The 15,218-nt window shown below is 48.2% G+C and overlaps 1 protein-coding gene across 1 annotated transcript in view; it reads right to left on the bottom strand.

The window, feature by feature from the left end:
• LOC127633192 (uncharacterized) overlaps positions 1-15,218 on the bottom strand; it is a 29,790-nt gene that overhangs the window by 1,849 nt on the left and 12,723 nt on the right. Inside the window, exons 2-5 of the mRNA XM_052112060.1 lie at positions 13,430-13,598; positions 12,727-12,897; positions 12,414-12,615; positions 3,576-3,606 (exon numbers count right to left, since the gene is read on the bottom strand). Of these exons, the coding sequence (XP_051968020.1) occupies positions 3,576-3,606; positions 12,414-12,615; positions 12,727-12,897; positions 13,430-13,598 (573 nt within the window). The remainder of the gene's footprint in view (positions 1-3,575; positions 3,607-12,413; positions 12,616-12,726; positions 12,898-13,429; positions 13,599-15,218) is intronic.

Raw genomic sequence — 15,218 nt, 5'->3', positions numbered from 1 at the left:
TCCCCTCTCCAGGCTACCTCAAAGGACCTTTCTGAGAGATAAGAGTTGAACCAGTCAAGCACAGTTACAGTGATGCCCAGTTTAGAGAGGGTGGAGAGAAGGAGCTGATGGTTGACTGTGTCAAAGGCAGCAGAAAGGTCCAGCAGAATCAGAACGGATAATCTGGATTCAGCTTTCACCTGTCTCAGCGACTCAGTGACAGACAGCAGGGCAGTCTCAGTGGAGTGTCCACTTTTGAAGCCTGACTGATTGTCATCCAGCAGCTTGTTCTGTGAGAGACAGGCAGAGATCTGATTGAAAACTGCCCTTTCAAGTGTTTTTGCCATGAATGGGATGAGAGAGACTGGTCTGTAGTGTTCTATCTGTGTGGGGTTAAGTGCAGGTTTTTTTCAGCAGTGGGGTTACTCGAGCCTGCTTAAATGTAGTGGGAAAAGTGCCTGCAAGAAGGGATGTGTTAATTATGTGTGTAAGTGCCGGTAGGATGGACGGAGAGATGGCCTGGAGAAGGTGCGATGGAATGGGGTCAAGGGAACAGGTTGTGGGGTGGTTGGAGAGGAGGAGTTTAGAGACCTTAGTGTCAGTTAAAGGAGAGAACATAGGGAAAGAAGAGTTGCATACAGGAGCCAGGTGTTTGACAGGGTGTGGTGCAGTGAATGTATTGCTGATGGCTGTAACCTTATCAGTAAAAAATGTGGCGAATATATATCTGCTGTCAGTGATGTGTCAGGTGGTGGAGGGGGAGGGCAGAGAAGTGTGTTGAATGTTCTAAACAAGCTACGAGTGTCTGTGGTGCTGTTGATCTTGGTCTGGTAATATGAAGTTTTTGCAGTTTTAACATTATTTGAAAAAGTTGCATGCAGAAGCTGATATTTACCTAGATCAGCTGGATCTAGGTAAATAAAGCTGGGATGAAGGCAGCTTTGTTCACAGCAGACTGACAGTTCCAGAGTCCAACTGAGAACGAGAGTGGAGCAGGTGTTGAAGTGCAAAGCGGCCGTAGGTTGTGTGGGTTGCGTTTTGTCTTGCATCTGTTTCTTGTGAACGGTCTACAACAGATAACAGGGATGTGCTTGAAGGCATGTGTTATTAGTGAACTAGACATGTTAGTATGTATGTATAAGTAAAATAATAAAACAGATAGAACAGAAACATACTTAAGTGCTTTGGTGAGTGGAGCCTTGTCGGTTTCCTTGCTCTGTGGACTCGCACAGGTAGACTCGCTGGTCTTTACCAAGTAGGTCTTCACACGAGGAGGACTTGACACGAGGGCCACTACTTCCGCTGCCGCTTCACGTCAGCATTAAGTCCAATAAATACACAATACAACTGCAGACTCCTGTAGATAGATCGCTTCTATTTACCAATAACCCTTTGTCAAATCCAATGTTGAATAAAATCAAGCGGTGCCAAACCGATCGAGCAAATCATCAATACGAGGCATTGGGTGTGTGTCAAATTTAGACACTGCATTGATGTTCTATAATCCACACAGAACCATACAGGCCCGTCGATCTTAGGAACTAGAACAACCGCACTGGACCAATCACTGTGGGATTCCTCTATTACCCCCATATCGAGCACTGCATCCAATTCTTCATGAACTACTTTCTTTTTGTGCTTGGGCAAACGGTAGGGATGGCTATGTACCACCACCCCCGGCTCGGTCTCGATATGGAGCTTGATGAGGTTCGTATGACCCGGTAGAGGGGAAAACACATCTGTAAATTCCTGTTACAACTTGGCAACCTCTGCCACTTGATATGTTGAGATGCGGTCTCCGCAAGGGACCGGGGTGATATGATTAGGTTTTGAATTAACCTCTGGCCCGAGCTCTGCCCTCTCCAGAACAACCGAAGCCAACATCACAGAGACCTCCTCCCTCCACAATTTCAGGAGGTTGAGGTGATATATTTGACATGCGCCCCCTCTATCGGTTTGCATTACCTCATAATCGTGATCCCTCATTTGTTGTGTGACCGCAAATTCCTGCAGCCGAGTTCCCCTGCTATACAGTCGGCTCTGTCCCTCTGTGTTAGTTGTCCCAAGGTGTGGAGTTTCGCTCGAAGATCAAGAATGTATTGAATTTCTTTTGGTTGTGGTTGTTGCTCAGTTGGTAGAGCGGGTCGGCCACTAATCGCAGGGTTGGTGGTTTGAATCCTGGCCCACATGACTCCACATGCCAAAGTGTCCTTGGGCAAGACACTGAACCCCAAGTTGCTCCCAATGGCAGGCTAGCTTTCATACCTTACATAGCAGCTCTGCTGCCATTGGTGTATAAATGTGTGTGTGTATGGGTGAATGAGACGCAGTGTAAAGTGCTTTGAATACCGTTAAGGCTTAAAAAGGTGCTATATAAGTGCAGACCATTTACAGCAGCTCGAATGGGGAAAACCCAGTGGAGGCTTGAGGGACCTCTCGTACTGCGAATAATAGGGGATTTAGCCATTTGTCCCAATTTCAAGCACAAACTTGCAAACTTACAAATCATGTTCTTAATGGTTTTATTAACTCGCTCCACCAGGCCATCTGTTTGTGGATGATAAATGCTGGTGCGAATTGACTTAATACCCAATAATTAAAGTAGTGTCCGTGACATAAAGTTTGTGCCCTGATTGTTGAGGATTTCTTTTGGATCCCTACATGGGAGATTATTTTAAAGAATGCCTCTGCAACACTACGTGCCGAGATTCTGCTTAGAGCACTGCTTCAACTCGGACTAACACAAAGCGATGTTCACGTGCTGACTGATCTAATGGCCCGACGAGATCCATGCCAATTCTCTCGAAGGGGACCTCGATTAGTGGAAGGGGACACAATGGCACTTTTGGTGTGGCCGGTGGATTCATCAGCTGGCATTCGCGGCATGCCGCACACCACCTGCGAACACCTGTGAACATCACCGCCAATGCCCAGCCAATAAAAATGGGCTATTAGTCGGTTCAGTGTTTTCCTTTCTCCTAAGTGACCCGCCATCGGATTATAATGAGCAGTCTGGAACACAATTTCACGACGGCTTTGTGGTATCAAGAGCTGGGTTGTATTTTCTTTTGTTTGAGCATCCTGCGTCACTCTAAACAACCGCTCATTTATAATTGCAAAATAGGGATATGAAAGTGCTACACCCGGAACTGTTGCCCATCGATCACTCTCACTTGGTTGAAAGCATGCTTGATGGTTTTGTCTCATGACTGCTCCAAAGGGAAATCCCCTATGGGAAATCCCCTGAGGATGGGAGGGGCCACAGCCTCTCCCACCTTCCCGTCATCCTGACATGGAGCTGACGAAGACGGCCCCAGCTCTGCCTCCCCTGCCAGAGCATCACACTTTACATCTCGCCGCTTTTGTGCAGGACCCATCAGCGCATATTCCCTTTAGTACATTTATAAAATCACTAACTGCAGCCTCCACTCTATGTTTTGTTCCCCTTAATTTAATCACAAGGGTCACCACAGGGTAGTTGTGAATATCCCCATGCACACACTTCGTGCCTCGTGTTGAACCAAGCATTGGTGGATAGTGGTTTGTTTACAACTCATGTCCACCAATGCTTGGTGAGTACCCCCCTTGACACTTACCAGTATCTGGTACTCTCCGGCCCGCTGGGCTCTGGAGAGAGAACAGAGTGAGAGGGAAGAGGGGAGGGGAACACACAGGGGGAGGGGAGAGAGAGTTGGAGGGCTCTTCCACCCATCTCTCAGGTCTTCATAAGCCAGGAGGTTAGCCGCCAGCAGTTGTTGAGCAGCAAGGTGGGCTTCCCCAGACAGCAACGGGAGAAGCCTGGCTGCCCACTGGTCACGCGGCCAGCCCCAGATCTCCGCAGTAGACAGCAGTTTTGCTTCCTTCATTTACCCCTTCTTTCAATTTTAAAATCTCATGGACCTATTCAGCTAATATTCCTGCTTTAGGAATTTACTGACACATCCAACCACAATTCTCAGTTTGTTAGATTTCTTTTCTACTTATGATGTGGTATTTTTCACTGCAAAAATATATGCAACAAAATACATTTTGCTTATAATAAGGTCTGCTGGCTCAATCCTTGAAGGCCCTAACTGTCTCATTGATTGTTTTTGTGAGAAGGTTCCGTATTAAGTTCTTGACCATTATGCACCTTTGTTTCTCTTTCTGAAATACATTTTACTTTGCAGTCGGCTTCTGCATATGTCAAGTTCTGAGTTTTTTTACCTTTTGTATTTCTCGAGCTTGTTGTTGTATTGGACAAACTGTATATGCAGCATTAAGTCCTCCCCCACAGTTGCAGCATTTTATCTCTTTTCCCTCTTCACATTTCCCATAATAATGTTCTCCTCCGCATTTTGCACACCGCACTTTCCCTTTACAGCTGCAGTATGTCCCATATGCTGACATCTAAATCAGCGCAGAGGTGGAGGTATATATTCCCATACCGAAAAAAATTATGAAACCTAATCTTACACTTAAAGTTAGGGAACTTTCTTCAAACTGAATCATCACAGACAAACTGTCGCATCTCTTATTCTCCTTCTATGTCTGCAGTTTTCTAGCTGAAATGGCTTGGCCTCCATTCAAATTTCCTTTGATTTCATCCATGATTAAGGGGTACCCCTGAAATGACCCCTCTGTTTTTTAAACAGACTATCTTTCCACCTGCTAGTGATTTAATTTTTAGAATCTTTCTTTTCTGCTTCTAATCTTTACATTTAATCAATACCCTTCCATTACTAAGATAAGATACTGCAATTACCAATACTATTTCTTTCTCAATTGCATTCGATAATTTAAACGGATGCATTTGTTGTTATGATTGCTTTAAAAAGTGATCATTACGTTTATTTCTCTTTATCTATCACTTTTACAGATCAATTTCTTACTTTCCTAGATTTATTACTAACTGTTTGCTCACAGTCAGATCTATCACCCATGCTGTTTTCTTTTTTCCATTTATTATAGCATACTTCATGAAAATCCATATGTTGGTTGTTACCGTCATCCGAAGTATCATCTCACACTGTCATATGAAGAAGCTCCATCAGATAAATCAAACATTGTATGATTTTGATTTCAAAATAAAAGTTTCAATTTAACAACACAGATCAGGAACAAAGTGAATTTATACCTTTGAAATATATAAACATTATGACTTTTGATACAGAAACAATAAATAATAAACCCTAAGTTCTCAAAATTGTTTACATATTTTATTCAACATTTATATTTTCAAACATTTATTTTTGAATGCTGGCCTTATGAGTATGTCAATTCAGCCTTAAAAGTACTTTACTTTTTATTCAATTTTAAAATAAAAGTTCAAAACCTACAACATGAAGAGTACACATGTAAATTTTATTTGATACCTTTTAAATAGTTAAACATTTAAACTTAAAAACAACCAGTTCCCAATATTGTTCAAATGTTTTGTTCAACATTAATATAAAAAAAAATAAAAATTATTTTATAAGTAATCTTAATTTTTTGTACAATGGTCTGTAATGGGGGGAAAAAATGTGGTCCAGCATATCTGTAAAATATTTAAAGATCTTAAATGTATTAATGTTTTAAAATGGCAAATTGTCTGCACTTATATAGTGCTTTTTTTTAACATTAGAGGTTACCAAAGAGCTTTACACTGTGTTCCTATCACCCATTCATACACCAGCCTGCCACTGGGAGCAACTTGGGGTTCAGCGTCTTGCCCAAGGTCACTTCGGCATGTGGAGTCATGTGGGCCATGAATAGAAATGCCAACCCTGTGATTGGCAGCCAACTGCTCTACTACCTGAGCCACAGCCATCCCATAAGAGAATAAGAGCAAAGGGCATGTTCCCCTTCTGTCGCTCTCTCCAGGTTGTGTCAGAGAAGCGACACTAGGGGTCTCTCTTGAGCGCCGATATTCACCTCTGAACTATGAAAAAAGGCCAATGAGAGTTGGCAACCAGTATTTGCATGTCCCGCCCCCGGACATACGGGTATTTAAGCGCCGCAAATACGGGAGTTCATTCGGAAAATTTCTTCGGAGCCGATGGTCGTGTCTGCAACTGCTGCATACTACACACCGAGTTCCTGTCATCCCTCTGCTGCATAACTGTTGGATTCCACGGCGCACAACAGCGGCTTTCTCCTGTTTGCTAGGCTGTGCATTCCTGCCCCTGGGCGCATCGACAGTGCAGATTTAAAAACTCTCACGAGATTTTTCCCTAAAAGAGTGATTTTATTTAAAGGAGTAATTTCCTCTAAAAGAGCAAAACACAGCGGCGTTGAACGTCCTTTTAAGGACGCGTCTTTATAAAGATGCACTTCCGCCCCTGTGTTGTTTCTGGATGCGGTAGAGTGCTCTCCGCTTCCGACGGCCACAGGCGCTGTCTCGTGTGTCTGGGTAGCGATCACACCGAGGCTGCGTTTGTGGATGGTTCATGTTCTCACTGCAAGAACATGACCATGACAACATTGCGGTCGCGGCTTGCTTACAACCGTGAGCAAGCCACTCCAGCCGCCCCCCCATATTGCTCCTTCTTCCCACGGGATTGAGGACGATGCAGCTGGCGATGGAGGCGATTTGGGGATGGCTGCGGGTGCAGCTCCGCCGGGTACGCCCCCTCGGACCACCCGCGCCCCAGCACGCTCGTTGATTCCCATCGGTGCTCGAGGCGGCGGCGACTCGCCTCACAGCCAGTCAGCCGACCCTCTTGCGATGGAAGCCGATGAGCTCGCCGCGACATCGGAGGGCGCGGCATCTGATGCAGAGGACTCCCCTGGGCTGCCGCCTTCGGGCTTGCACGCCCAGGCTGAGGCTGACGCACAGATGTCCGACATGCTTTCCCGGGCAGCCAAAAGCGTGGGCTTGGATTGGAACCCTCCATCCTCCCCACAGCCATCACGGCTGAATGACTGGTTCCTGGGGTCAGCGCGGCGCTCACACTCTCACCCCCCGGTTCCGTTTTTCCTGGAAGTGCATGACGAGCTGACGTCTTCGTGGAGAGCACCCCTCTCCACTCGTCACACCGCCATAGGCTCGTCCGCCCTCACCACCCTCGACGGTGGCGCGCGCCACGGGTACGCGGCGATTCCCCAGGTGGATAGGGCGGTTGCGATCCATCTATGCCCCGGTACCCCTACCACCTGGCGAGGTCGCCCCGTACTCCCTTCCCGGACCTGTAGAGCAACCTCCTCGCTGACAGCGAAGGCCTACAGCGCCACCGACGCCGCTGCTTCGCCCTGCATGCCATGGCTCTCCTGCAGGTCCACCAAGCCAAGGCACTTCTCAACATGCACGGGGGTGGCCCTGATCCCAACACGCTGCAGGAACTGCGCTCAGCGACCGACCTCGCCCTGAGAGCGACGAAGGTCACAGCGCAAGCGCTCGGGCAGGCGATGGCCACGATAGTGGTCCAGGAACGTCAACTGTGGCTGAACATGGTCGAGATGCGTGAAGCCGACAAGACTCGCTTCCTCAACGCCCCTGTCTCCCAGTTCGGCCTCTTCGGCGACACCATCGAGGACTTTGCCCAGCAGTTCTCCGCGGTAAAGAAGCAGACGGAGGCCATCTCTCACATAATGCCTCGCCGCAAGCCTGCCGCCACGGCCCATGCCCCGTCTGCTCACCGAGGGTGTCCTCCCGCGGCCATAAGACAAGCTCCTGCTCCGCCTCAACCCGGGCCCAGCTCTCAGCCCCAGCGTCGAGCAAACCGCGGGAAGCGCACGTCCCCTGTCTCACGGACCCCTCGAGGACCCGGAAGGCTCCCAGGCGCTCCTGAGACAACGCACCCAGAGTCCAAGAAGTTAGCTCCGAGGTGGTAAGACCGCTCCGCCCCCGGTGGAGGGTCGGGAGGAGAATCCTTTGTTTTTTCATTTGCCGCACTCCTTAACGGGGCTGCGGTACCCAAATTCTCAATAAAAGAGCTATTTCCTTTGTCTCTGGGGCATATGGTCCGCAAATGCCGCTCTCACGGCACTCTGCTTTCAGGCCTCAACAGTCCCGGCTCCATGGACGCGGTGTCCCCACCTTCAGCCCCACGACTGTTCCCCGGCCGGCCGGTTCAGACGAGTCCAGAGGACGCCAGCATCAGACCTCCTCCTCAGTCACGTAACCCGCCCCTGCCGGGTGCGCGGAGCAAGGTAAGTGCTTTGAGTTTATTCTCAGCACCAGAGCCTCGGGACGCCACGTTGCCTCCCTACGCCACGTTACCTGTTCCGCACCGGTGCGAAGCCCCGTCGGGTACGTCCAAAAAACCCGTCCCTTTGGTGCCCCTAGCACGAAGTTTAGAGGCGTGGCTTTCACTGCCTAACCCGTCACACTGGCTGCACCGGACCATTCGACTCGGTTACGCAATTCAGTTTGCCAGGTCTCCGCCCCCCTTCATGGGCGTACATTTTTCCGCAGTACACGGCCAACATGCTCATTCCCTGCACGAAGAAATCACCTCCCTTCTATTAAAGGACACGATAGAGCCTGTCCCTCCACCCGAAATGAAGAAGGGTTTCTACAGCCCTTACTTTGTTGTACCCAAGAAAGGCGGCGGCTTACGACCGATCTTGGACCTGCGAGTTTTCAATCGGACCTTGTCCAAACTCCCGTTCAAAATGCTCACCCAGAAACAAATTCTATCTGGCGTCCGGCATCTAGATTGGTTCGCAGCAGTAGACCTGAAGGACGCGTACTTCCACCTCTCAATTTGCCCTCGACATCGACCCTTCCTACGGTTCGCGTTTGACGGTCAGGCGTATCAGTACAAAGTCCTCCCCTTTGGCCTGTCTCTGTCCCCTCGCGTCTTCACGAAAGTCGCGAAGGCAGCTCTTGCCCCGCTCCGAGTAGCCGGCATACGCATACTCAATTACCTCGACGACTGGCTCATACTGGCTCACTCTCGAGAGTTACTATGCGCACACAGAGACCAGGTGCTCAGGCACCTCAGCCGTTTGGGGCTTCAGGTCAACTGGGAAAAGAGCAAGCTCTCCCCGGTCCAGAGCATCTCTTTTCTCGGTCTGGAGTTAGACTCAGTCTCAATGACAGCACGTCTCTCCAACGAGCGTGCTCAGTCAGTGCTGAAATGCCTCGCTTCCTTCAAGCCAGGCGCCGTGGTCCGGCTAAAACGTTTCCAACAGCTCCTGGGGCATATGGCATCCTCCGCGGCAGCCGCACCGCTGGGGTTGATGCATATGAGACCATTTCAGCACTGGCTCCGGACTCGAGTCCCGAGACGAGCATGGCACCGCCGCACGCACAACGTAAAAGTTACCTCTGCCTGCCGCCAGACCTTCAAACCCTGGACAGACCTTTGTTTTCTAAGGGCTGGAGTACCCTTGCAGCAGGTGTTCCGACGCATTCTGGTCACGACCGACGCCTCCAAATTGGGTTGGGGCGCCGTGTGCCTGGAACATCAACTGCCTAGAGCTGCTGGCTGTTTTTCTGGCCGTGCAGAAGTTTCTTCCGTTAATTCAGCACAAACACGTCTTAGTCAGGACAGACAGCACCACGGTGGAGTACGTTCCCTCCACATGTCACAGCTCGCCCGTCGTCTCCTTCTATGGAGTCAGTAGTGACTGGAGTCACTGCGCGCCACTCACATCCCCGGCAACCTCAATGTGATGGCGGACGCGCTGTCAAGACAAAGCTTGCCCGGCGGAGAGTGGAGACTCCACCCCCAGTCGGTCCAGCTGATTTGGGACCGGTTCGGCAAGACCCAGGTAGACCTGTTTGCCTCCCAAGAAACCTCCCACTGCCCGCTCTGGTATGCCCGGACAGAGGCTCCCTCGGGCAGATGCGCTGGCACACAGCTGGCCCACGGGCTGTGCAAGCACGCATTTCCCCAGTGAGCCTTCTTGCACAGGTGCTATGCAAGGTCAGGGAGGACGAGGAGCAAGTCACTCTGGTAGCCCCCTACTGGCCTACCTGGACTTGGTTTTCGGACATCACACTCCTCACGACAGCCCCTCCCTGGCGAATTCCTCTGAGGAAGGACCTTCTTTCTCAGGGACGGGGCACGCTCTGGCACCCGCACCCAGACCTCTGGAACCTCCACGTCTGGCCCCTGGACGGGATGCGGAAGATCTAGCCAGTCTACCATCTGCCATCGTAGATATAATCAATCAAGCCAGAGCCCCCTCTACCAGGCATCTTTACACCCTAAAGTGGCGTCTGTTCACGGACTGGTGTTCTTCCCGAGCCGAAGACCCGCAGAAGTGCGCAGTTAGGTCAGTGCTCGTGTTTCTTCAGGAGAGGCTGGAGAGGAGGCTGTCCCCCTCCACCCTCAAGGTGTATGTCGCCACTATCGCAGCCCACCACAACATGGTAGACGGAAAGTCTCTTGGTAAGCACGACTTAATCATCAGGTTCCTAAAAGGTGCCCGGAGGATAACTCCCTCCCGGCCTAACCTGTTCCCCTCCTGGGATCTCTCGGTCGTCTCTCGGACGCCAGAGACCCCCCTTCGAGCCGCTTGACTCAGTTGGACTCAGGGCCCTCTCTCTCAAGACCGCCCTGCTGATCGCGCTCGCTTCCATCAAGAGGGTCGGGGACCTGCATGCGTTCTCTGTTAGCAACGCTTGTCTGGAGTTCGGTCCGGCAGACACGTTCGTGATCCTAAGACCGCAACCGGGCTATGTGCCCAAGGTTCCTACCACACCCTTCAGGGATCAGGTAGTGAACCTGCAAGCACTGCCCCGGAGGAGGCAGATCCAGCCCTTTCACTGCTGTGTCCAGTACGTGCCTTACGTATCTACCTGGACCGCACACAGAGCACTAGACGCTCTGAGCAGCTCTTCGCCTGCTTTGGGGACAGCAGAAAGGGAATGCTGTCTCCAAGCAGAGACTCGCCCACTGGGTTGTCGACGCCATTTCCCTGGCTTATCACACCCAGGCCGTGCCCCCTTTGTGGGTCCAAGCCCACTCCACCAGGAGTGTTAGCGTCCTCATGGGCGCTGGCTAGGGGCACTGCCCTAGCAGACATTTGTAGAGCAGCGGGCTGGGCAACACCGAACACTTTCGCGAGATTCTACAATCTCCGAGTTGAGTCAGTATCGTCCCGTGTTCTCTCAGGTACCGAGCCCGTAGAACTCTGTGGCACGCCCACGATCTGACCAGGTGAATCGGTACCAGGAGAAACAGTGCGCCTTCATTCCCAGGAGATCTCAGGTTTGGGACACTGGTTGATTCCTCCCTAGACCTCGTGGGTCGCAGTTCAGTGGAGGAACTCGCCGACCCAAGCCACTGCGGGTACCGCAAGCTACCCTGCACTGGTATAGGTGCTCCACAGGTAAGGCCTCCTTCGGACTCCCCCTGTGTGTAAGGCCACGGTTCTTTCCCCTCTGGCGAGTGGACTCCCGTACTTCCCTTAGGCAGTCACGGCTGCCTCGGTTGCCGTGCTGTATGTTCCCCCCTCTATAGGCTGGATCCACCACCGCACCGACTTTTCCACATAGGCCCTAAGTCAGGCCTCTGATGGTTTTGCCACTTAAACTTGCCTCCCCTCTCGGGTAGGCGTGGCCTCCGCAGGGTCTTCTCCGCCCTGAATAAGGGCTAAGACCCCTTCCCTCAATGCGTGTAAGGGCCTCTGCCTCCTAGCACCTTGTTCCCCCCTCCAGGGTAACGATAAGGAATCCTGATGACTTAAATGGGGCATTGGGGAAGGGTACGTGCAGCCTGATACAGTTGGTCGTCCTGCACGTAAGAATACCTGCTCGCTCCTGTATCAGCAGTTCACGTACACGGCTCAGCGCGTGGCGCTTTTATAAGTGGACCCCTAGTGTCGCTTCTCTGACACAACGTGGAGAGAGCGACAGAAGGGGAACGTCTAGGTTACGTATGAGCCACTGTTGTGGCCGGACAATTTCCGGCTCCTCAGAAAAATCCTGAATAAACTCCCGTATTTGCGCCGCTTAAATACCCGTATGTCCGGGGGCGGGACATGCAAATACTGGTTGCCAACTCTCATTGGCCTTTTTTCATAGTTCAGAGGTGAATATCGGCGCTCAAGAGAGACCCCTAGTGTCGCTTCTCTGACACAACGTCTCGTTCCCTCCATCAGGGAACGGAGGTTACATACGTAACCTAGACGATCTCCCACAGTGAGATGAAATCTAATTATTAAAAATTATCAATTTATCAATACAGAGGCACAATGTTTATGATAATATTTTATTATTATTAAAATATACAATATTTTACAACCTCACACACACACACACACACACACACACACACAGCACAATGGCTTAATAAATTACACAGGTTTGAGGTTTTCAGGGTTTGGGATCCTGGCAAGTCCAAATTGTGGACTCTGGTTGGTATACAAATTCTCTCCTATAGGAAATAAAAAAGAAAATAGTTTAGTTAAAGCTCAGTGCAACATTAAAGGTTGTTCTTTAAAATCAATGTAACTTTTGTGGACGTATGTGCCATTGGGATGTTCAGTAATGTCACTTATACTGTGATATCACTTACTCTCTTTTAAGATGTTCTCCATGGCCATGGCATAACAGACCCTCTTCACATGGGCAGATCTGGTTGATGCTGAATGCCAGTCCACCATCAGGCACAAAGCAGCTCTTACCCAATACCAGCCGACCCTTGCACACTCTCTCGCCATGATGACAGGCACAGCACATAGATGCTGCACAGTCTCTGTCAAATTTACATCGAGCCCCTAAGAAGAAGATAAAGAATTTGCCAAATTTATGCACTGGTTTACAATTTGTATTGTGCTGTTTTTTTATCCACTGAGAAATGTGTGGTCAGTATTTTAGATGAAGCTTACCTTCCTGCCCATCTGGAATGCTTCTGATGCACCTGCCAAACATGCAGCTGAGCCCTCGCACACACTGAGTGTCTCGCCTGCAGTACTGTCCTTCCTGCCTCAGAGGGACACATAGGCCAAAATGGCGGTCACAGGAAAATCCCTTTCCACAGGCACGGTCCTGGTCACAAGCTACCTAAAAAGGGGAAAAAAGCCAGAATACCTTATTGTTATACAAATTTGATAAGAAAAAAAAAACACAGCCAGACATTTCTTTAACTTTGTAGTTTGTTGGATGTTTTCTTTTTCTGTCTGGCACTGAATGATGCAGTGAGGTATAACTCACCATAAATCAAAAAAACAGGAACTGTATGATCTCTTTTGTATAGGCCTATTCATGTATCCAATCAAACACATGAACCAACTTTGAAGGGTTTCATATTTCACTGCTAGAAATGACTCTTTGTGGGGTAGAATTTGCCAGTTTGTCCATTGATGGTCTTACTCATCAAGTTTGTACTCTAATTTGTATAAATGTTTAAATCTTTGAATTCTATAAAAGGATGCCTGACATTAAAATAGGAATCATTGTCTCTATAAAATATCTTGATAGCAATCTCTATAAAATATGAAAAAATTATATACATTTGAATAAATATCCTTGATATTGTAATCTTGAACAAATGGAAAGGTAATGGAAAACTCACCATCTCTCCTTTAGGGCTGTTTGCTGGCATCTCCGTCTCTCTGTCTCTAAGTCCAACGGGTCCATCTTCAGGTGGGCTATAAGGTATAGACAGCATCCAGGCCCAGATCCTCGCTTGAATAGGGTATGTGCACTTACAAACATACAGGACCTGCAGCATCCATGACTTTGTGGTCATACTGAAGGCCTAACCAAGTCCAAATGCTTAGCAGGTAGAACTGAAAAAAGCTGCAGGTAAAACCAGGCCAAACCCCAGTGAATAAGAAGGGAGGTAATGCAATCTACTGAAGAAAGTTCAAGAAAGTTGTAGAGATCTAAGTCATTGTCACTGTCCTGTCTACTCTGACGACCCCTCCACAACTGCCTTATATATGCATTGCCTGCCACACTCTCTCCTGCTGTTGTGTTTGTGTTAACTGTAGGACAGGAGGAGACAATTAGTAGCTGATGGATTAGTTGAATTGCGTGTACCACCCCTTAACCTCCCGTTTAGCATGAACAACAGTGGCAAATTTGTCAACAACGTGGTGAAAAGCAGAGCAGGGGAGGGGGTTATCAGCACTAATAGGATGACAACAAACCACCCCTCACAATGGGGCAAGACAAGCATCTCACCTCAATTCAGACCAATGCAGACGAGAAAGGTCTGGACAAAAGCAAACAAAGCATGGAGGGGCCACCACAGGCTGGTTGCTCCTGACCTCACCCTTATGCACTGGACAAACAGTCTCCCATTCACCCCTCAGTGGACCCCCTGTAGCTCAACTGCCCCATGCTGAGAGTAATTTGCAGAGGTGCTTTCTACAGAGGACCCTGCTGATCTCATTAAGTGGAATTATCATCAGCAATCAACTCATATTAGGAGCCAAATTTTTGGACCAAAGGTAAAATGGAAATGACATTTAATTGACAGCCATTTTGCCAATCCCACACTTCACCAGTGGAATGAGATACCACAGTTATGCCCAGCCATGTTTAAAAAAGAATATAGTTGGGTACAAAATGATCCACACTGAAAATCTGAGCTTCAAAATCTAATTTAAACCTCTAAAAAACAACAAACAAAACAATGAAGAAATATGGTTAACACTTTACAGCAAGGCTCCATTTGTTAATATTAGTAAATGCATTAAGTATCATGAACTAACAATGAACAATATACTTTTACACTATTTAATAATCTTGGTTAATGTTAATTTATTAAAAATACAATTGTTCAATGTTAGTTTATAAAGCATTAACTAATATTAATATACAATAATTGTAATTTTAAAATGTATTAGTATATGTTTTAACTAACATTTACCAATATTAATACATGCTGGAAAACTATTGTTCATTGTTGTTCATGTTAACTAATGCATTAACTAATGTTAACAAATATAACCTTATTGTAAAGGGTTACCAAAATATGTAACATCCTGCACTATTTTTAGGTCATTAATCAAATTCAAATTCTGACATTGACCATCCTGTCTACAAAAGGTCTTTTTTCCTTGCTTCAAATGAAGCTCACAAGATGTTCTTTCAAACATTCTCAAATTATGCTGGATCATTGGGTTTTGCAGAAACCTGTGGAGTCCATGCCTGCTTGAGTGCCTGCTGCCATTAAAGGGATAGTTCACCCAAAATAGAAAATTCTCTCATCATTTACTCACCTTTATGCCATCCCAGACACGTATTAATTTTTTATTTTTGGGTGAACTATCCCTTTAAAGAAAAAAGAGGGGTATACCAAATAAGTTCTGAAGTACTGTACATGTAAAGTTTTCTATGGACCTTTTCACTCAAAGTGCTGTTCTGATCA

This window comes from Xyrauchen texanus, chromosome 40 (assembly GCF_025860055.1).
Source record: "Xyrauchen texanus isolate HMW12.3.18 chromosome 40, RBS_HiC_50CHRs, whole genome shotgun sequence".
Lineage (NCBI taxonomy): Eukaryota > Metazoa > Chordata > Actinopteri > Cypriniformes > Catostomidae > Xyrauchen > Xyrauchen texanus.
Note: the sequence above shows the minus strand (reverse complement) of the source record. Positions and strands in the feature narration are given on the sequence as shown.